This window comes from Asterias rubens, chromosome 2 (assembly GCF_902459465.1).
Source record: "Asterias rubens chromosome 2, eAstRub1.3, whole genome shotgun sequence".
In the NCBI taxonomy this organism is placed as follows: Eukaryota; Metazoa; Echinodermata; class Asteroidea; order Forcipulatida; family Asteriidae; genus Asterias; species Asterias rubens.
Window position 1 is genome coordinate 25,563,585 of NC_047063.1, and position 23,674 is coordinate 25,587,258.

Below are 23,674 nucleotides of genomic sequence, written 5' to 3' on the forward strand. Positions count from 1 at the left end.
TGTACGCAGCTCAGCCTCTATACCTGCATTTTCAGCGCGTATTGATGATTGTACCAGCACGCGGTTTGAGAAAGGCCCTAGGTCTTTGAACCAAGACTAGTCCCTGTGAGACCGAGGACGGGAGAGGGCGCTTTTTATGCAGCAGCAACCTGTCATTTGTCGTCATCTCCGATCCGTGTCACGATTTTGCATTCCGTTGTTTTTAGTTTTTGTTTACAGCATGGACCAAAGAACCGAGAAGGGGGTGGCACTGCTCTGGTTAAATAACTGAGTGGTATGTAATGCATTCTCTCCTATAATTAGTTCTCCTCCTGGGAAAACTTCAGAACATTTCCTTTCCGTCCCCCCCCCCCTGCATTATGATTGAGTTGAGGAGGGTTACGTTATCGCAACGCCAACAACGGCCCGGGTACCGGTCTGCCGGTCTGCCGGTCACTTCGGCACAATAGCAAACTCGGCACCTGCAATCTCGGTACCTTGGAAGCTCGGCACCTTGCCAACTCGGCTCGGCACATGTACAAAAACAAACTTGGCACCCAGTTGAAAATTTGTTGATGTATTATTAAACTAAAAGTTCAGTCCCATCATGACCGTCCATATAGTCCCATCCATAAAAAGCTTAATCATGTTACAAAGTTATTAGTATAAGTAGTACTAGTAGCCTAATTTACATTACAAATATTATTATTGGATTTGGAATATGATTATCGTAAAATTGGATGTTGGACACTTCATACCTTTGCCATTCCGTACCCTGGACACTTCGTACCTTCGGGACACTTCGTACCGTAACCAAGTTGGTCACTCGTACCGTGGGCGGGGTACGAAGTGACCATCAGCTGAGTCACTTCGTACCCTCAGCCGAGTCACATCGTACCCTCAGCCGAGTCACATCGTACCTTCATTAAAATGTGTATTCCTCAATAATTTTATGTTCGTTGAGATAAAAATTAATAATACCTAATGAATTGTAATTCATAAACGATGCAGAAATCCTGAATTAGTACGAAGGTAGGAAGTGTCTCGTGAGAAGGTACGAAGTGTCTTGTAAGAATGTACGAAGTGTCTTGTAAGAAGGTACGAAGTGTCAAAGGTACGAAGTGTCCAAAGTCACTTCGTACCTTGAAAAGGTACGAAGTGTCCAGACACCGTATAATTTAGCGACGTTATAGCAAGGGACGGGACGGAACAAGGAGGGTGTACCAAACGACCTTTGGTGTGTGCACGCCATAGAGCTATCACACACGGATCTGTCGCGGAGCCGTCAGGCAATTAGTCCCCATCACATGGCCAGCGCCTTTCGGCAAATCACGCTCTGTTAAAGGCAGTGGACACTATTGGTAATTACTCAAAATAATTATTAGCATAAATCTTTTCTTGGTGACGAGTAATAGGGAGAGGTTGATGGTAAAAAACATTGTGAGAAACGGCTCCCTCTGAAGTGCCATAGTTTTTGAGAAAGAAGTAAATTTCCATGAATTTGATTTCGAGACCTCAGATTTAGAACTTGAGGTCTCGAAATCGACCATCTAAACGCACACAACTTCGTGTGACAAGGGTGTTTTTTCTCTCATTATTATCTTGCAACTTTGATGACCGATTGAGCTCAAACTTTCACAGGTTAGTTAGTCTTGTGGAAGCTAGTCTTTGACAATTACCAATAGTGTCCACTGCCTTTAAAAAGCAAAAATCTATCAAAAACTCTTGTCTTAACCAAACTAAACAAACCCTTATTAACATTTTTCAAAGCCCGAAACAAAACTGGCGCAGCACTTTCACCGACATGAATGAACGCAATTTCAGTCTAGGCCCGTACCCGTAGGCCTAAAAAACGTGTTAAAAACTTTTCGACTGAACACGGTGCGGGGCGGACGGTAAATTTCCTGGCGGCCAAAATTTTCTCGAAAGTTCAGAATTCTTAATCTTGAAACTCGCCAAACTAGTACTTTGCCATTAAAAAGCTTACATGTAGTATTTGGCCATTTAAAAAGGTACTAGGCCTAACTATCAACTACTTCTTTTATTTTGTAAAAAGTGTACACGTACAATGTAGCCTACGTTACTTTATTTTTAACAACTTGACTCTTCGAGGTGATATTGCTTGGTGCCGAGTTTGTGAGTCAATAAAAGGCCGGTTCCGAGTCTGTATGGTGCCGACATTCTTGGTGCCGAGGAGCGAGTGCTGAGTTTGCAAGGTGCCGAGTTTGCAAGGTGCAGAGTTTGCAGATGCGGAGTTTGCGAGGTGCCAAAGTGTCCGGCATTCATCGCAACTACCTGCCTTCCTGCCGGCCACCACTTTCAGTTTTCACTCCTTTTTACCAAGCAAAAGGAACCGGAGGCGCCTGAATCCACTGAGCTGTCACCATGGACATGATGGAGGTGATCTCTTGAGTCTGGATCTGGATCAATAAGGGAATCAATGTGTGGTGAAGAGGTTTTCAACTAGTGGTTTAATCCCAACGAGGCCGGGTTCTTGATAATTTTACCGAGACAAAGTCGAGGTAAATTATAAAGAACCAGGCCTCGGCGGGTTAAAACCACTACATGTAGTTGAAAACCGAAAAATACCTTTTCGGTCAAAAACATCATCACTTTTTGGTCAAAAAGTAAAATAAAAGCAAACATTTTAATTGTTAAATGATTTCTTTCAACACAACACCCCTCCAGCTATGAAATGGTAAAGCCCTCCGCCGCCCTTGGGTAAACAACTCCTTGGGAATAAGGGAATGCTGTACGCGTACCGCGTGATGTGGCATAACTGTTTCAGCCGTTGCTCTCGACCAATAGGAATGAAGAAACTGTCTTATAAGAACAGGTGCAATGTCGCGTGTCACGCCCATGAATTAACACTTTTTACCGGTCATAAACAAAGGTTTATTAACACCCACGTGACATGCTCTCCACCAATAGGAATAGCGAAACTGTCCGAGGTATTTATTAATGAGGGTTTAACGTTATCGCAACTATTAGCCAGGAACCATTCTTTTTACAACTGGACTTTGATTTTCAGTTTGCAGCACATTTCGTTTGATCATGGAGGTTGAAGGTTTGTTTTGATATTTTGTTCTAGTGACCACCAAGCCCATTAATTGCACCAAAGTACGGGAATTCCGAAGTACGACCATCTCTGGAAAGATAAGTAAGTTAAGACACTTTTAAATAAATTTGTTCATAAACAAATGGAAATGAAAACAGTTGTGGCAGGTATGGTAGCCCTTGGACTCCTCCATTGCAGGAAACGCGTGGAGTCCAGGGTATAAAGGTCCTGTACCGCTGCGGAAAAAATATTACAAAATTTAAAAGAAATATTTCTACCTACCTAACTCAGGAATCTGAACTTTTACTCACATGTTCCCTGTAGTCGGAACTCCAATCCCGCATTTTTTTAAATTGTTGAATTTTCTTTGGTGTTTATATTTTGTGAAAAGAAAATTTAAATTGATGTTTTACATTCCCACGTCGTGCACTAACTTCTGTGTAAACACTTTCTTGCATTGATCACTGGCGGTGTACTATTTGCAGCTAAATCGCCGTCAACTTGTGTCAACCAACCACTAAGCAGGGCCTAATTTCATAGCGCTGCCTAACGGTAAGCAACAATTTGCTAAGGGGCAAGCGTATTTCACAGGTTAGCTGAAAAAATGAGCAGCCATATTGCGTGTTTACTGTGGATTTGCATTGTGACATCATTTATTTTCGTGTGGTAAGCACCGGAAGGTTAGCATGCCTTTTCATGTGCCTAGGTTAGCGGCACTATAAAATGGAAATCGCACAGTAAGCACAAAATCGGCCGTTAAGCAGCGCTATGAAATTGGGCCCAGATGGATTAGTCAGCATCAATTTACGCACAAAGCAGGGTACCGAGCATTGACGTCTTATGCTAAGACTATTTCATGTGTAGGAAGCATATTTTTTCCCCCAGGACTGATGAGGCCACTTACAATTAATGGGCGCATGCTAAGCGGCCTCATCTGTCCGTGTGAAAAAAATATGCAGGAAAGCGCCCTCTGCTGTCCGCCCATATGTACAAGTCCTGTGAAAATATATTATTTTGTAACCGAAATTAAACCTGAAACTTATACAAAAATTATTTGAGCTGTTTTACTTTACAGTTTTATGCCTCCTGCCAGGAGTCCTGGATTTTAAATGTATATTGGAGGAGTTAAAGGCGAGTTGACGGCACCTACCCAGTTGACGGCGAATAGCGGCAAGATAATGCAAATTGTGGCACTGTACTCAAAGCCATGCGCACTTGGGCTCACACTATCAATTGGTACATGATGATCACATCGCCAGTGCAGAACTTCAACTTATTTTCGGAAACTTCCATGGATATATTTGTTAGCTGTGAACTCGTTGAAAATATAGTGAGGGATGCTATGAATATATGAACGGAATTTTAACTTCTCAAATCAGGTACAAAATAAAGACAATTTCAGTCGAATTTGTGTTCGCATTGTAAAGAACCTTTATACATACCCAGGACGTCAGTGCAGCAGTGGCACTGACTGACGTCCTACCAGGGCTAGCAGGTATGGTAACATTTTTTATGTCAATATTGGGTATGATCGGTCAATCTGCATGATCGATCAACCAATCGTGCTGCGCTATTGAAAGATCTATTGCTCCAGCAGCAGTCAGTCGATCGTGCAACAATTGGACAATCGCCCAACGAACATCTTTGTGCAATTGACTGATCGTTGCAGGACTGACCGATTGTCGTGCAACAATGGTTTTGCGCGATACATACTTTGCGCAAGACGAAACGGTGTCAAAGATAATTCTGTCCAGTGGGGGATTTTTTCCAATACCATCGCGCAGAGCCATTCCCGCCTGTTCAGTCGATTGCGCTAATAGGAAAACAACTCCTGCACAATACATAATAGGTTGATTGGCTAAAACCATTTCTGCACAATCGATCGATCACGGCAAAAATTCTCATCGCGCATCAAGATTGTCGTTGCGAGATCGATAAATCTTTCCGCACTATCGCGCCCAATATCAACACTGCTCATGGCAAAACATGAGAAAAATCGATAGTTTCTCCTTCATGGTTGTTCCGTTCCAACTTGATCATTCCAACGGTTCCAACTTGAGTGTTGAGATTCCCCTACTCCTAGAACTATGAGGTTCATTCCACTATCGTCTTATTTTAATACATTAACTGACAAACCTGTAGAAGTTTGAGACCGATTTCACTTGCAAGATATTAATTTACAAAAAATTAATAAAACGATCACTGAGCAATGAACTCTGAACGGGAAATTATTTTTAGTTATTTCTCATCAAATATGACATTTCAGACAGAAATATTTCAAGAGATGTTTTCTACTACCATTATCATTACACCGTCTTAGGTTTATGTAAATCTGTGATTTTAGAAGAAAAAAAATTCTTACCAATTCTGTAATCTTCTTGCAAGTAAAGTGCAGACTTCATGTTATGAATTTAACGCATTGTGAGGTCGGTGTGCGCGCTGTCCAAGTTTGATCGCAGGCAAACAAAATAGAAACGCCTGTGCAGAATATGATGTACAGTGTTGCAGTTTAAGTGCCTGTGAGCTAGATGGCTCCTTTCCTCCTCAATGCCACCTTGAAGAACTCTCCAGGATCCTTCTGTAAGGAGTTCCACTCTTTGCTGGTGCTACTGCTAGGGAAGAAGGAGGAAGCTTACACTTGGGAGCTAAAGTGGGGGGTCCAGAAGCGTGAGCCAGGACCTCTGGTGTTAGATTTAGACTCGGTGAGATGTTTCTTCCAGCTGATGTCTACTTGATCATCATAGAGAGTCTGTAGAGCATGGCTAGGCGGCTGTGGAGCCGCCTGCTCTGGAGAGATTGCCATTGTAGTACATTGAGTAGCGGTCAAATCTTGCTCTGCTACGCTGGACCTGCTTCGCTTTCCTTATGTGGGCACCCCATGCAGGTGAGCTGCATTCTCTACAATAGGTTGTATGCAGGGGCAGATCCAGGATTTTTCAAACGGGGGGCGTGATTTTTTTTTTTTTTATTTTAGAATGAAAGACCGCGCAATCCCCAAGCAGCAATTTTTTTAATGTTAACTGCCACTGTCGTAGTGCTTTCAATGGGAAAGTTGTTTCTTCTAAGGAATCCTTAATGTTAACTGCCGCTGTCGTAGTGCTTTCAATGGGAAAGTTGTTTCCTGTAAGGATTCCTTAACAAAATTAGGAAAACATTTCCACCAGGCAGTTGCTGAGCAAAATTTCATGGATCTGATTACCGTAAGCAAAGAACTTGGCGCTTCGAAAGCAGTGAACTCTGCGCACGGACAAGCAGGGATTTTTGTTGCTTTATGCGCGTGTGGGCACTCCACGTTACGGCCAGCAGGCTGCATGGGGACTGAGACCCAATCAACTATAATGTAGCCATGATTTAAACAAAAATAATGAAGGATTGTAACAGATGCAGAGAGAGAGAATGAACAGAATTTTTCTACAGAGATGTAGTACTGACTTCTGAATTTTAAATAAAAATCAGGTTTACCCATACAATTTTTTTGAAAAAAATCTTACTTACTTACTTAGCTGCTTATAGGACTGGGTGTCCCTTGGCCTCCTTAAAAAAACGTCCCCATTCAGGTCTATGTCTAGGAAGGTGATCTGCCTCATGAAGTGGAATGATGGCATTATCCTGAATTTGCACCTTCCAGCGCAATGGTGGGCGTCCTTGTTGGCGTGGAGTGTTGAAGTCATTGTAGTAGACCAGGTTGGGTAGCCTGTAGGCTGGCATTCTGATGACATGGCTAAACCAGTTCAGGGGGCGTCTGGTCACTACATCTGTTATTGTTGTGTTCATGTTAAGTTGCCTGCGTATTTCAGCGGAGGCATCTCATCTCAAAGACTTATAGTTTTTGTTTGGTGGCCTTTTTGAGAGTCCAGGATTCCAAACCGAATGTTGCTATTGGGAGGATGAGCGATTTGTAAATTCTGGTTTTAAGTGATGTTGAGATGTCATGGTTTGACCAGATGGTGTTTTTCGGACCACCAAATGACCAGGCTGCAAGCCTAGTGCGCCTCTTCGCGTCTTCTTCCACAGATGGAACATTGGTTCCTAGGAATACAAACTCCTGTACTTTTTCTATTGGAATGCCGTTGAGGGTGATGTCTCTCGGGTCATCTGTCATAATTTGCATTTGGCTGGGTTGATTTTCATGCCCATTTTCTTGGAGGTTTGTTCAGTTCATCTGGATGAGGTCAACCACCTTACTCTCAACACCAATTGACATTAAGCATTTCCAGAGTGCTTCTCGCCAAATAGTGTCGAAGGCTGCTTTGAAGTCCACAAAGTTACAGTGGATTGGTACTCATCCAAAAAAATCACCAAGGAGAATTCACATGAGAAAAAAAAATACGTTCCCATCAACGACAGATCCATTTTTTTTAGTTGACAATTGTTTTGTAGGAGGCCTACATTATTTTGAGTGGACTGATCAATACAACCAACATTGTTTTGTAACCTCGTTGATACCTCGAAAAAGCCATGCTTCGACCCCACGGTATCATGTACTGTTATGTACCGTGCGGTATAGTATCTACATGTACGTAGTTTGTGATTTCTTTGAACAAGTATACCCAGGTATGTAGTTTTTTGTGTGTCGTTGTGTCCCCCCCCCTTCCCCCTTTTTTCTCCCCCTTTTCTTTTTTTTCTCCCTTTTTTTTTTCCTGACAGAAAAGGGGGGGGCTTGCCGCCCCCACGTCCCCCTGCTGGATTCGCGCCTGGCATGTAGGTCTTGCAGTGCAGCCTCCTTGATCTTGCGACTTCAGTGGTAGATATTGCATTGTAGAAATGCACAGGGGGAATTAGCCTTCTTGGTGATGATGTCATTAATGTGAGTGTTGAAGTTAATAGCTTTTTGTCAACATTGAGACCAAGATACCTAGCTGATGAGACTTGGTCAATGGCCATGCCGTGAATGGTGTAGGTTGCAGGTGTTGGCTGCTGTTTGTGATGCGCACCTCTTGACACTTTCGTTCGTTGAAACTCCATCAACTATGTTTCTTCCCACTTCTGCAGGGCATCAAGGTCTTTCTGAAGTAGGGTAGCATCATCAAATGATGAGATTCTTTGATTCAGCGCGCAGTCGTCCACAAATAATCTTGTTGTTAAGCTCATCACACCGTCTGCGAGGTCATTGATGTATGTCAAGAAACGCAGTGGTTCAAGGACTCTGCCTGGAGAGACTCCTGATGTGACATTGGCTTGCATGCTGACTTTGCCACCTACCAATACCTGCTGAGTGCGCTGGCTAAGGCACCTCGACCTACATGTATTGGAGAGTTGGTCCTCGTATGCCATAGTGCTCCATCTTCTGGAGAAGAAGTCTGTGAGAAACCTGGCCTTGCGGAAGTTCAACAGTATCAGGTCTATTTGTCCTGTCTCGTCCGGATTGTGCATCGGAGAGGATCTTGTGGTCAGTGAGATGGTTAATGGTGGCACTGTGAACCACATGTTCACACAGCTTACACAGGATGGACGCCAGTGAGACAGGCCTGTAATTGGCAGGTGAAGATCAATTGCCTTTCTATGGAACTACCAATGCCTTCTTCCATGTAGTTGGTACAGTACCTTGATTAAAAGGAGCACGTTGCCTTGGATCGGTCGAGTTGGTCTTTGAAAAGCATTTGTAACCGTTTGTTATAAAATGCTTATGGTTAGAAAGATGTTTTAAAAGTAGAATACAATCCACACACATTTGCCCCAAAATTGCGTGGTTTTCCTTTTACTTTGCGAACTAACACCATCATTTATGGGAGTCAAAAATTTAACTCCCATAAATAGCCGACCGTGTTTGTCGACGAGGTAAAGCGAAAAAAACACGCAATTTTGAATGATACTTGTGTGGATCATTATATTTTACTTTTAAAATATCTTTCTAATCATGCATTTTATAACAAATGAATACAAACGCTTTTCAAAGACCAACTCGACTGATCCAAGGTGTTAGGCGTTGTGTTCTTTTAAGGGAGGCCATGAATCTGGAGCAATTTATTCTGCAATTTCTTTCAGCATTCTGGCTGGCACCCCATCAGAAACTGTAGTCTTGTATGGGTTTAGGTTCCTGAGAAGCGATCTTGTCAGAGTTGATCTTGAAAAAAATATTGCTCATTGAAGGGAGAGGGTTGGGTCCAAGGTTTCGAGAGGCAGCTACATTATCGTTGGTGAATACTAATGAAAATGGACGGTTCAGGATGTTGGCTTTCATCTTGGGATGTTCCTTAAAAATGCATTGAGTATATAACTTAAAAAAAAAAAAACGTGTGTATACTATTTGTATTATGTACCATAATGAGAGATCCGTAACATTTACAAGTTGTCATTAATGACAGTCATTACTCTAGTTGGGACAGTCATAACAGTTAGGAAAGTCCCAACTGTAGCAATGACTGTCCCAACTGTACATTTTTTTTTACATGTTGATAATATTTTGGCTGGTAGGGATGGTCTCAACAAGTTTTAAAACAGTCATAAATACTCCAACTGTAGTAGGAATAGGCCGTGTCTTTTTGATAACCCTGTAAGCAGATAGAGAACTTTGATACTGGCTCCACTGCAGCGTGCTGGTACCCTGCATTTAGTTGGGATGCCCCAACTTGAACACTGTAGTAAAGATTGGTCCTAACTTAGCCCTGGCGGCCTTACACTTTCGTTTTGTACTACAGTGACGTCCTGGACATCAGGGTGCATTTCTGGGGCGGAAAATTTTCACAGCTTCTTAACTCAAATCTTACCTGCAAGAAAGCACCAATTTCAACAGATTCACATTCCATGGCAGCATATGTTTTTCTGCGGTGGGTTTTGATCCTCATATATTCACAAATCCGTCATTTTCATGAAATAATGCAGCTCCCAACGTTAAGGAATTCCCATTTTTGTTCGTACTCTCACAGTCTGCCGTGTGTACGCAAGACGCACGACGCGCACATTTTGAATTGTGTTGTTAACGCTGTGCAGTCAAGATACGATAACCAAGAATTCATGCGTCTAAGCTTGCATCATGCATCTTGCACGCGAATGTATACGCGTACACACAGCAACAGACAACACTGTGAGAAAACGATCGAAACGGGAATTTTTTAACGTTGGAAGCTGCATTATTTCACGAAAATGACAGATTTGTGAGGAAAATATGAGGACCAAAACCCACCGCAGAAAAATGTATGCTGCCATGGAATGTGAATCTGTTGAAATTAGTGGCTTGTTGCAGGTAAGATTTAAGTTATGAAGCTGTGAAATTTTTCTGCCCCAGAAACGGGCCTCAATAGTTAGGACTCTGTTCCTGTGTACAGAGAAAGAGTCCTATATAGGGCTAGGTCATAACTATACTTGAGACGATTGTCAAGTTTGGACAGAACACACATTAAGCCCACCTGTAAGGACAATGAGCTTCGCTCTTGCTCAGTCCTTTAAACAAAAAAAAAGGGTACTGGTACTTTTTCACCTGCTACTTCAAAAAATGTATGGTTGCTTTAAAACGTTAAGTCAAAATTTCTCTGTTTTAAGCCATACAGACACTTTGAGTTTTTTTCACTCCCAATTCGAAAATGTCAAAGCAGAGTGACCTCCACCGGGGCTTTGCCAAATAGACCCCAGAAGCAGGCCATCAGGCCAGCCCCTGAACCCCCTCTATTACATTTGTTTGAGCCCCTACAAACAGGAATAATCTAGATGAAATAACTGCATAACTGTGAGGGTAGATCTGCTTTAGAAGGCAGTGCTTTGGGGAACATATAGGATCCTGTCAAAGATCCTTGAGATCCAAGGCTATTTGCACAAAATAAAATGGCATCTTTCTTTAGCATGCTGTTATAAAATGAAATATTACTAATGATAATAACTGTATCATGTATTGTTTAGTTTTCTCAATTACAAAACTTTGTCATCTAGTACATGTAAAACCAGTAGTGCACTTTGTACAATTTTCCAGAAAGATTTTGCAATATCCTGTCCATATCCCTTACTGTTTGTTTAGTACATCAAACTGTTGACAAAGATTGATCCAATGTGACCTTTCCCCATTGTCTCTAACGTATACAAGATTAATCACAGTTGTTGTAAATCTGAAGTCAAAACAGATCCCTATGTTTATCAGATTATCAGATAGTGACCGAGTATTGTTCAAAAGTCCATTTATCAATTAGGTCAGAGGAGGTTAGTTTGAAGTTTGAAGTCCGCTTGTGTGGAAGAAACTTTTGTCTATGAAAGCAAAATAAAAACACCCTGAAGGAATGTCATTTAGTTTGACTGGCTCAACATTTGTAAATTCTTATTAACAGTTTTCAGCAAGCTAAGTATTGAATTCATTCTACTCATTTCAGAACTGTGCTTTTTCCCAGTCACAATGCTGCTTTCAGTTTAGATGTTGTTTTTCAACTGATATGGACTGATTGTGTTCCAACAAAAAAGCATTTTTTTTTTTTTTTAATAGTAATTTATAATATTCAATGTTTTGATCTTTTCTTTAACAGATGTAAGTAGCGACAGTTGTCTGCCTCGATCCAATTCCAGGTCCAAAAGGTTGCTGACTGACACTTTAAAAAGAACCAGGAGTTGGTGCTGCTTGTCAGGATGCATGCATTATTTAAGCTTGCGTTAGTACCACCATGCATGTGCATTTGCATCATGATGCTGCCATTCATTTTCTTCTTTTCACCGATGATATTTGCTGTAGTAGGACTCATATTCTTACGTCCAGACCTTGTGTTTGTACTTTACACACGGTAAGTACTTGTTTACACCATCTTTCATATTTTTAATTATTTTTTATTAAATTGGTTTATTAAAAACATTTGAATTTCGTAGCCAATGGCTGAATTGAGTTTAACAACACAGAGTTTGTAAGCCATTCATATCAATTTGCTTTTTTTTTTCTTTGAAAACAAACATCTTTAAAACAACTTCCAGATCAGTGATAAGATCAAGTTTAACATCAATTTCACATTCATTTTCAGGAAGAAATTTTTGATTTTTTTTTAAATATGTTTTTTTTCCAAACCCCCCGCCCCTGTTTCCAGTTTTAGTTAATTTTGTTAAACCAACATATTTTGCGTATAGTATTATAATTGGGAAGGTAGTGCTTTCTGCTTTACCGGCCAGGCTTCCGACTGATGATACCCAAGCCTTATCCGTATGGACTGTAAAAGGAGCAACCCTGTTTCAGCCCTACAGGAGTAGGTGGCAACGGCCTCTGAAAAAAAAAATTGTAGCCCACCTTAAAGTGGCCTTCAGGCCTTGTGTGTCTGGCGACGTGCATAAAAAATAAAAAATAAAAAAAGTTATCACACAAGCGCAAGTGAAATACGGAAAAATATAGCACTTCTGTATTTTTTCATCTTCCACAAGCGCGCTTGTTATAACGAATTTATCTTCAAGTTTCACGTTAAGGCGCAAAGTTTAAAATTTCAGAACCTTATTTCGCGACGAAGTGCACAAAGTTTAGAATGTAATTTTTGCACTGTCCGTATACGGAGCGTGGCACATTGACATTCACAATATGCGCTGTGCAATAAAAACAGAGGAAGATATAAGTTATCACACAAGCACGAGTGGAATATGAAAAAATATAGCGCTTCTGCGTCCCATATCCAACAAGGACGAATGCCGATTTAGATATGGGACGCAGACGCGCTATATTTTTTTGTATTTCACGAGCGCGCGTGTGATAACGAATTTATCTTCCAGTCTCATGTGCAACGCACAAAGTTTAAAATTTCAGAACGTTATTTCACGACGAACAGCATTCACGCGCACAAAGTTTAATATGTAATTTTTTCACTGTCCGTATACGGAGCGTGACAAAATGACATTTCACAATACGCACTGTGTAATAAAAACAGAGGAAGTAGGATATAAAACAGAGGTCGTAGTATTTATGTTTTTATCCCCCTAGTAGTTCGAGCTTCTGATTGGTGGTAGTGGAAGATAAAGGTTTTTATACCACCTCAAGTTCAAGCATCTAATTGGTGGATTAACACGGACTGGAAGATAAACGTAATATATCAAAACCAGGAAAAGTAAATGAATAAAATCTTGGAAACTCAGAGGCGATATCAGGTAGTAGTTACTTGTCTATTACCATCATTCCTTTGTGCTTTCAGATATTCATTTGTCATTTCAAGTCTGGTGTAGACCCCTTCCTTACAGAAATACCCTGTCTGCGTATTTTGTTGGTTTGGGTCCAGGGTGGGGTCAAATTTAAAGAAAGCCATTCCTGTTTATGACACTTTAGATTTGCTTCACTTGAGGATGAAATTAGAGGGAAAAAACAAAAAGTGTTGGTTCCAATCAAAGTAGACTAAGTTTCAGATTGAGTCACGCTTTTGGCATGTTTGGGACTCATATAATGCTTAGAACCATAGAAAAACTCACCATCAGTTACAGTCTATGATGAAGCTGTGATAGTCTTGAATCTGGACATGTTAAGTAGTATTACAAACAAAGTTGTGATGTAGAGTTCATTCTGTTACATGTTTCTTTCTTTCTCTTTTGACAGTTTTAAAATGTGGCACATTGGTTTTCGAACTAGTTCTGTCACTGTTAGCAACTACACCTTTAGCTACGCTGAGAGAGGAAAACAAGATCCCTCCAAACCAACTATGCTATTCCTGCATGGCTTCTCTGCTGCTAAAGACATGTGGTGGCCATTTGTCAAGGTAAACAATTCAAACTGTTATATTCTTAGCAACCATTTTTGTTATCCTTTTAATAAAGACAAAAATTTGTCAACACAATTATGGTGGCATCTCTTACTTCTAAATTCCTTAAGTATTGTTGGTGCTCAATGTTCCACTTTTGCTGTGCCAAACTGATGAATTAATTTGGCAATAATGCGGTGTTTAGCACAACATTTTGCTGTGTCAAACTTAAATCATTGTAAACTGATAAATTAATTTGGCAATAATGCGGTGTTTAGCACAGTATTTTATGTTTAAGTTTGACACTAGTACTATAGTAGCACAGCAGGCTCTCATATAGTGTTGCACAACCAGTGACATACATTATGCTCTTGTTGTCCTCTTAAGTCAAATTACATTCTCATATTGTGTGGTTTTCTTTTGGAATACACAGGTGCAAAGGTTTTAGTTGTGGAAGCAACTTCAAATGATGAATTAATGACACTTCTAGTCCTTATGTGGAGTATTTTATTGTCCACCACTGACCAGCAACCTGAAGTATTTTCTTTAATTAGAAATATTCCTTGGATCGTTGGGAGCAGATAATTAAGTTGACTAAAGAGGGAAGTGCTTTTTGTCACAGTAATTCTGTTATGTGTCTGTCTTCAGTCTGTCCCAAGATTGTCTCAAAAAAAATCAAACATTTCATATTGAAAAGGATCTTGAGTTTTTCTTTTGGTACAGAATCTGCCAAATGATTGGCACATTATGGTAGTGGATATGCCTGGACATGGTCACACTACTCGTAAGATGAGTGATAGCTTTTCATTTGCTGCTCAAGCTGCTAGAATTAGACAGGTAGGTACATGGTGCACCATGGTGGCCTGTAAAATGTCAAGGTTTGTTAACAGGATCACACACAGAGTTGTGGGGATTTCCTATTTTTGTTCCATTGTTCCATTTTCTAAAGAATCCCATTGTGTGGACCCAGTTTGTTCCAATGAGTCTACACAACTGCACACTAGAATTATACAGAAATGTACACAGTGGCCTGTAAAATGTGAAAGTTTACAGCAGTAGTTTACAGCAGTAGCAACTAGTATTATTATTATTCACTTATTTGTAAGAAACAAAAAATTTTATATTTATAATAGAATAGAATAGAATAGAATAATGTTTTATTGTCACTTGTAAAAAGCAAATATTTGTACAGTGAAATGGGTCCTGGTTCTGCGTGTCGAAAAATATGTCATACAAAAAATTACACTAAAAATTTACCATTTATAAAAAAATACATCAAAATATAATATAAACATCTCTGAAAAGTATTACAATATGCAGGCGAAATGCGAAAGATAAAAACAGTACGATTGAATTAAAGTCAGAAATAGACATTCATGATTAAAACCTGTCATTTAGAACATGAACAGCTGTGGGATAAAAACCTCTGCAAAGTACGGTTAGATCCAGATTTAATTGAACGGAATCGATTCTTTGACCGCATGGGCTGAAACAGGTCATGTGCCGGGTGAAACTTGTCATCTACTATAGAGAGGGATCGTTTTTCAACTCGAGAGAGATACAGTTTATCAAGTGATGGAAGTGGCAACCTATGATTTTACTTGCGGTGCGAACGATCCGGCTGATACGCTTCCGGTCATCGGCTGTTGCATTGCCCCACCAAACGATCATTGACTGTGTCAAGACACTCTCAATCACCACTTGGTAGAATTTCAACAGAAGTGGCTGACTGACATGGAAGCTTCTCAGCCGTCCCTTATCGAGTCCTGTGTCACAGACATTGAGTCCGAGTTAAGTCCAAATGCAAATTGTTTAAACTCAAGTCCAAGTCAAAGTGACTAGTATGACTCAAGTCCAAGTCAAAGTGACTAGTATGACTCATGTCAAAGTCAAAGTGACTAGTATGACTCAAGTCAAAGTCAAAGTGACTAGTAGTACTCAAGTCCAAGTCAAAGTGACTAGTATGACTCAAGTCCAAGTCAAAGTGACTAGTATGACTCAAGTAAAAGTCAAAGTGACTATTATGACTCAAGTCAAAGTCAAAGTGACGAGTATGACTCAAGTCAAAGTCAAAGTGACTAAGTATGACTCAAGTAAAAAAAAAAGCAAAAAATACAAAAAGCATTAATGTACAAACCTACAAATATATTTAGAAATGACTTTTAACTTGAGTGTATTTGAGAGAACTAACTTGACCACTTGTTACTACAGTCGACTCCCGTTATTACGAGCTCGCATGTTACGAGGTTCCGGTTGATACAAGGTCTTTTGCCGGTCCCATGCGTGTTTCAATGCATTAAAATACTGATTATACGAGCACGGTAGTAGCGAGAATACGGTTATAACGAGGTAATTTGGGAGACCCATTACGAGCAAAACATTGTTTAAAACCCTTCTATAACGAGAACAATTCAAAAACCAACAAAGGAAATACCTGTACAGCTGGTAAAGTCGATATTTGTGGCTTTTAAGACATACAATAGAGGTGTTAAGTGGACGCTACCGCTAGCAACACTAATCCGAAATCGGGAGTCACGAGTCAGCAAGCAAGGTTGTTAATTCCAAACTCCGAACAATGGTGGGATTAGGAGGTTTGCATGTTTCAAACATTGGAGAAATCTTAAGAAAAGATACTGATCCACTGAGTTTATAAGCGCGTTATAAATTTTCAGAAGGAAAAGAACACCCGCAACTTACAATCAAAACTAGTTGCGTGATCAATAATATTGAATGCAAAAGCAAGATTTTACCTGGTATCCCACATTGCCAATGAACCATCTAACAACACACAGTGTTTACCAATGAAAATCAAGATTCTATTTTTTGTTGCTGCGACGAGTGTATTGCACATGCACACACATGCACAGAATAGCACGATCTTCCCTGGTATCTCGCGTTAGCAATGAACCTTCTATTATTACACTAGTGGTTACCACTGAAAATCCAGCTTTTATTTTATTGACTGAAAATTTTCACAGCGTGTGCAATATGCATTGCAGCAGTAAGATTTCCCCGGTATCTCGCAACAGCAATGAACCATCCAGCGTTAAACAGGTGGTTACCAATGAAAACCAAGACTATTTATTGCATTGGCAATAAACTGCCGGCGACCAAAGTTTTGTAAGAGAAACTTCCCAAAACATGAACGCAAGTTAAAATCTTACACTTTTTATCAATCTTGTAAAATGTAAATTGATTTTTTTAAATTGAATTTAAAACTAAACCAACTTAGTTAAAACAGTTTTATAATCCCCGCGTTGTGCCTGTTTGTGCAGTACATCGCACATACTACTCTATGCACACAGAAGTATAGTCAATTGCAGCTCTGCCATGCATCTATGTACACACGTGCGGCCATTATGTCATGTATTCGAAGTACACGTGTTGTGTGCATGCACAATGATGACGTATGTATCTATATTTAGCGCGCTGCGTTGAAGACGAGATTCGGATAATACAAGGAAAATGGGCCAGTCCGGCGGACCTCGTTATAGCGGGAGTCGACTGTACTACATTTATCACGATCATCACCATAAATGTTTCCATACAATTTGAAGCTCCTTACACTCCAGTAGATTTGATAATCATTATTTCTCCAAAGGCAATCAACATTGACAATTTGCTTGTACTACTCTAGTTCACACAGGCAGTTGGTATGCGCAAAAGACCATTCCACATGGTTGGTATATCAATGGGAGGTGGTGTAGCAGGAATCTATGCTGCCAAGTATTCAGAGGACCTAGAAAGACTTACCATGCTATGCCCAGCAGGTTAGTGCTTTTCTCTTATAAACAATGTACAGAGTCATGACAGTTAATTGTAAGGAAGCCTATTGTTTAACCCCTACTTAACTAATAATTTTAAAAAATTAAAATCGTTAAGCAAATGTTGTTAATGATACTCTCCCGAGTTTTGTCAGATGTTGGATATAAACACGCTGGTACTTCAGATGGGATTTGAACCCACAACCATCTGCATTATAGAGCAGATGTCATAACCACTAGACCACAATCAGAAGAGGGCAATTTGAATACTCTAATTTAGCAGTAAGAAATGCACACAAAATCTGATTTTCTTATTGCACTGGGGGTTGAAGAACAACAGGATTTTTGGTTTTGTTGCATCAGCCATATTTTTGTATTTCTTGTTGGCATACAATTGGTTCACTGGGTAGTTGTGCTATTGTTACTTAAGTAGCACCATTGGCCATTATTTAATGTTACCTGAGCTTTAGACCTTGTTACATGTATTGCAGATGAAGTAGGTATAATACCTGCATGTCACTCAGCTTACTTTTTATATGCTATTGGTAATCTCGATGCTCTCTTGATATAACTAATTTCTGACTACCCTTCAATAATGCTTGGAATGTTAATTATCATACTCTATTTGTGCAGGAATCAATTCCAAGATACCCAGTGAGTTTGAGCTTGCTGTGAGAGATGGACGATTGAAGAAAGGGATGCTACCAGAGAAAGAGGAGGAATATGTTAAGATGATGCCATTCTTGTTGCATGAGACTCCTAAAGTACCAAACCTTGTGAGTGTTAGGGTTACATTAGTGATAGATTGATGTACAAAGCCACCTTTCCTCTGTGATCTTGTCATAGGCCATTGGTCACCTGACGTGCTAGGTGCGGGAAGCTTGGCACTAGGTTCGTCTGTTGAGCAAGTTGAACTCTTATTTTTCCTCTTTTGTTGGAGGCATAATCTTGATCTAGAAGTCTGCTCGATGTTGTATGGCAGAGATGGTGGAAAAAAACCGACGTTAAAAGAAGAGATGGAGTGTATAATTGACAGAAAACAGAGACTCCCACATAGCAAATCAAAAACGCGTCCATCTAGGTTGAATTCATAGTGTCTTGACTTGAGCAAAAATGACTTGTGACTTGACTCGAGGAAGAATGACTTGCGACTTGACTTGACTTGAGGAAGAATGACTACAACACTGGTTACAACACTGGTTTGACCCATGTTTAATGGCATGATGGCAAAGACGCATTGTTTCATATGTTATGAAGACTATCTGGACCTCCAACCTCTCCAGAGACTCAAAGACGAAAAACTTATTTGCAGCAAATGAGAAAATCCTCCTACGAGTGTGACACCTGGCGGTCATTTAGTCTATGGCCATATCCCTGGATAAATGCTGCACTCAGATGCCCACAATTGGCTTTTCTTTGTCAGCTGAATAAAGTACAAGTTGAAGGTCATCGATGATGCATTTTTGTCAATTTGCAGACTGCATAATTTTCTTTTAAATTTTTAATTGAAATTTTGCCCTTTTCACTCATTTCATAAGCACTGTGGAACACTAATATAATATACCCTTAAAGGAACATGTTGCCTTGGAGCGGTCGAGTTGGTCTTTGAAAAGGGTTTGTAACCGTTTGTTACAAAATACATGTGATTAGAAAGATATTTTCAAAGTAGAATATAATGAGTCACACAAGTATCACTCGAAATTGCGTGGTTTTCCTTTTACCTCATTGACCAACACGGTTGGCCATTTATGGGAGTCAAATTGACTCCCATAAATGGCCGACCGTGTTGGTTCGCAAAGTAAAAGGAAAACCACGCAATTTCTAACCATATGCATTTTATAACAAACGGTTACAAATTGTTTTCAAAGACCAACTCGATCGATCCAAGGCAACGTGCTCCTTTAAGATTGATGTTTGGCTCTGTTTCAGTATTGGAAAGGAATGAGACTCCTAAGGAAAAATAACAATGCATTCTACAGAAAAGGTTAGCTGTTACTCTTTAAATAACTGTTTCTGAGAATTTATATGTTTTTTTTGGTAATTAATACAGTACTTTAACTAAAAGTCGTGACACCTGTGTCCTTAAGCAAGACACTTAACCATTGCTTCGTCCTTCGACGTAAAGCCGTTGGTCCCTAGTGTGATGTAATGCATGTAAAAGAACCCAGTGCACATATTGAAAAGAGCCGGGGTTCGCCCCGGTGTTTGCTGGCTGTGGCTGCTGTATGTGCCGTAGCACCTGGTTAACCCTTATAAGGTGCTACATAATTGATTCTCAGAATTCATTACTTCAATAACCTATCTTTCTGAAAGTTCGTATATGATTATACTCAGCGCCTTGATAACCTTGTTGATACGTGCGCTATATAAGACTTCGATATAATTATTATTATTATTACTACTATTATTATTGTTATATTTGTTATAAGTAAAGTCTGTATTGAAGCATGAGATTAAGAGACCTTCGTTAAAAAAGGCGTTTTCCAGTCATCGCCATTTAACCTACCCCAAAAATGAAAATGATTAGTAATACAAAATTTTCTATATTTTCAGTTATTGTTCAGACTCTTATGTGTGTTTGAAGGAGAACAACTTCTTAATTTTAACTAACAACAGTGAAGCAATAGTTTGCTCACCACTGTCATCTGCATTTTAATTGTGCCAATTCCATTATGACACAAGATCTCCAATACTTACCATGGTACATATAAATGTAAATGTATATAACAAAACAATTGTTGCATGCTGTGTGATGTGATTGGTCCAGGGGTTTTGTACACCCTCTGGAAGAAATGGCACCCTCAGCTTCACATTTGGTGCCATTTGCTCAATCACAGCATGTAACAATTGTATAGTTTGTGAGTGTGTGTTGTGTCAAACCTGTTGCACTACTAGCTAATACATATTTTACAATTGGTATAAGTAATGTTTGTCTTGTTTTACACTCAGTTATTAACGATATGATGGCTCCAGCTTCCAAAGATTCATTGCGTTCCAACATGGGAGCTATCACTGTTCCTTCACTGGTACTATGGGGTCAACATGATAAGGTACAACCTGCCGCTGTTGTGACAATGTTCATTTTTACATAGTGCACAGAAACGTATGTCAGGCATGGGAGGTGTTGGTGGTTGCCATCTGAACAACAATTTGAAATACAATAGTGCAGAAACTTTGCAAACTTTACATAACTCTATTCAAGAAACTGTGTGTCACTGATCAGAGTGGTTTAAGGTTGTGGATATGGCTGATTGGCAGAGACAGGTGGTTAAGATATATGATACTCCATGACTCGTCTTAAATCTCTCTGGGGCAGCTTTAAGGAGTCATTGCTTTGGAATCCCTGAAGTTGTTCCTCAATTTGGAAAGAAACTCCATGGTTGTTAAGACTGCCATACTGTAATATTGTTGAGTGTCATGAATGGTCTGATGGAGCCTTTGTCATGCACAATTTGTACTTTGATACCAAGTCATGATACAAATCACAACGTTATCAAATACCTCCTAAAAATTCAATTGTGCTTAATATGTGGCATGGTGTAACCCCCTCCCCCATATTGTGACTTCCTTGTGTTCTGGGAATCTTAGGAATTCTTCAGATGGATTTAGGGGGGGGGGATACTATATATACATTGTGTGGTATGGACACTCCGCCCTTGTTCTAATCACTAATAATGGCACTCATCCAATTTATGCAATTCCATTCTTTGTAGCTACTTCATCCATCGGGGGCTGATGTTTTAAAAGAAGGTATTCCTGGCAGTGAGGTCCACGTCCTAGAGAGAGCTGGACATTCTCTTCACTTGGAGCGACCCTACAAGACATCCAAACTTCTGTGTCAGTTTGCTGAAGATGGCTACTATTAAAGACATGAACATCTTTGGTAATTGTCAAAGACCAGTCTTTACACTTGCTGTATGTCAACATATGCATGAAATAACAAACCTGTGAAACTTTGAGCTTAATCGATCATCAAAATTGCAAGAAAAGAATGCAAAAAAAAAACACCCTTGTCACACGAAGTTGTGTGCTTTGAGATGCTTGATTTTGAGACCACAAATTCTAAAACCGAGGTCTCAAAATCAAATTCGTGAAAAATTACTTCTTTCTCGAAAACTATGTAACTTCAGAGAGAGCCATTTCTCACAATGTTTTATACAGGCATGTGAGTAACTATCCACGAAAAAAAGAGGAAAAGAGAAACTTGACAAGAAAAAAAGAGGAAAAGATACTATTCCTATACTTTTGTACACAGAAAGTGAAGAAAAAAAGAGGAAAGTCAAAACCAAAAAAGAGGAAGTCAGCTGAAAAGAGGAAGTCTCACATGCATGTTTATACTATCAACAGCTCCCCATTCCTCGTAACCAAGTAGGTTTTTATGCTCAATATTGTTTTGAATAAATACCAATAGTGTCCACTGCCTTTAAATAGGAGCTGCTGTTCCAATATTGAATTTCTCTTCTGACGTTGTGTGGGTTATAAATATACCTTATTTGTGTTTAACCAAGCTGGGGTCGATTTCACAAAGAGTTAGGACTACTCCTAACTTAGGGTCCTAACTTAGGACTAGTCCATTGAGATATAAAAACATATGGCTAGTCTTAAGTTAGGAGGAGTAACTCGAGACAAGACTAGTCATAACTTTGTAGTCTTAACTCTTTGTGAAATCAACCCCCGCTCTTGGAGTTCAATTGAACACTTAAAAGCCCGGTTCATACTTCCTGCAAATTGTTTGTTGCGAATTTGTGGCATCAACATTCCTATTGCATTCGCATGAAGTATGAACCGGGCTTAACTCAATTCGATCATAAAGACATGCACCGTCCAGGCATGGAAATCCATCAAATGAAAGAAAGGTGGATGAGTTTGTAAGTCCACTTCTCTGTCTGAAGTATCTTGATGCATTCAGCAAGCTGCAAAAGTTTTAAGAAACACCTGTTGAAGATGGGTTACATTAAAGCTGAGTGCTTGGGAATTACCAAAGAGAGATGGACATTAAATGGAATACTCATACCATGTTTCCTAAAAATACAAAGCTGGCGAATCATTTGCTTATAAAGATAAGAGAACCCATGTAAATAAAATCAAGTCTTTCATGGATTAAATGAAAGTGAAGCTCATAAAAATTAGTAATGGGAACTTTTTTTTTATGGCACACTAATAAACAAATTAAAAAGAGATGTGAAGAGGTCTTAAAATAACCATTTGAACCAGCAGGGCAGTGGCCGTGCCATTGAAGGATCGAGACGAAAGTGAAGTTCTTTTCACATGACCACATCCCTGCAAAGTTTTTTTAAGGCTATTTTAGACAAAGTCATTTTTTCCCATTCAGAAAATAACACCCTTTTCAAATTGAAATGACATATTCTTTTTAATTGGTTCAGTATCGGGCGATTTTGACAAAGTTCAAATTGCACACTGGGCTCAATGATTGTCTGTACAGGCGTGTACTACATGTAATAGATTTTACTTTTGAGTACCAGGCAGTACGGATTAATTGTGTTATGCGTAATTTAGAACATTTACCTGCATGCTAGCATAACAACATTCTTATCTGTTTCTCTCCGTGACGTACAAATGCCATTACTGGTTATTGCGTACGTTGGGTTGGGGTCAAGCACTAATACGCCATGGGTATGAACCCGTCTTTAACAGTTTCAGCTATTTCTTATGGTCATGTGACCACCTTTCTACCAATGGGACTGCCTGAACTAATACATTTTACAGTGAGAACCAGTATGTATTGATTGTGTTATGTGTACTATGTATGGACCTGCGTGGCTTGCACGACAACCTGGTCATGTGACCATGTTTTAACTAATGGGACTGCCTAAACTGTCTGGGGTATTTATCAATTCATATTAATAATAGCACCATTTCTTATAGCATGATGTTGAGCTTTACAAGACACAATCTGCATAAAACAAATCATGGTGCGAGAAACATCAAGGTTTATGGACCACTCCGCTGTAGTGGATTATCGTCAGTACCATGTTGTTTGTTGTTCATGTTTGTTGGACTTGGAGTCGTACTATTGTAATATAAGTTATTATGACTGTGTTCTTTATCTTCTCCCAAAGCTTATGTTAAGAAGGAGGGGGGTATAGCTACCAAACCATTAGATTAACATAGCAAAACCTGGTAACCAAGTTAAAAAGGGGACTGTGTCATAAATAGTTTCTTGGCATTAATGTCTGACTAACTGAACAAAATTAAATCATATTATATTATATTATATCATTCTCTAAAACTGTTGTTATCAT

The 23,674-nt window shown here is 39.6% G+C and overlaps 1 protein-coding gene across 2 annotated transcripts; it reads left to right on the plus strand.

Moving 5' to 3' along the window:
• The first annotated feature begins 157 nt into the window (after positions 1-157).
• On the plus strand, positions 158-21,361 carry LOC117307326 (monoacylglycerol lipase ABHD6-like). Of its 2 annotated transcripts, none has more exons than XM_033792047.1 (10): positions 158-274; positions 3,071-3,139; positions 5,322-5,323; positions 13,506-13,665; positions 14,371-14,484; positions 17,285-17,417; positions 18,045-18,187; positions 19,341-19,395; positions 20,361-20,461; positions 21,125-21,361. In XM_033792047.1, exons 4-10 carry the CDS (start codon positions 13,513-13,515, stop codon positions 21,275-21,277), a joined length of 852 nt encoding a protein of 283 aa, XP_033647938.1. In that variant the 5' UTR covers positions 158-274; positions 3,071-3,139; positions 5,322-5,323; positions 13,506-13,512; the 3' UTR covers positions 21,278-21,361. The 2 variants fall into 2 exon arrangements, with proteins under 2 accessions (XP_033647938.1, XP_033647937.1); XM_033792046.1 differs by lacking the exon at positions 5,322-5,323 and adding an exon at positions 11,482-11,733.
• The last annotated feature ends 2,313 nt before the right edge of the window (positions 21,362-23,674 follow it).

Coding starts and splice junctions, on each gene's coding strand:
- LOC117307326 (XM_033792046.1), top strand. CDS start 11,582: ATGCATGCATTATTTAAGCTTGCGTTAGTACCACCATGCATGTGCATT. Junction 13,666..14,370: donor TGTGGTGGCCATTTGTCAAG/GTAAACAATTCA, acceptor CTTTTGGTACAG/AATCTGCCAAATGATTGGCA. Junction 20,462..21,124: donor TATGGGGTCAACATGATAAG/GTACAACCTGCC, acceptor CATTCTTTGTAG/CTACTTCATCCATCGGGGGC.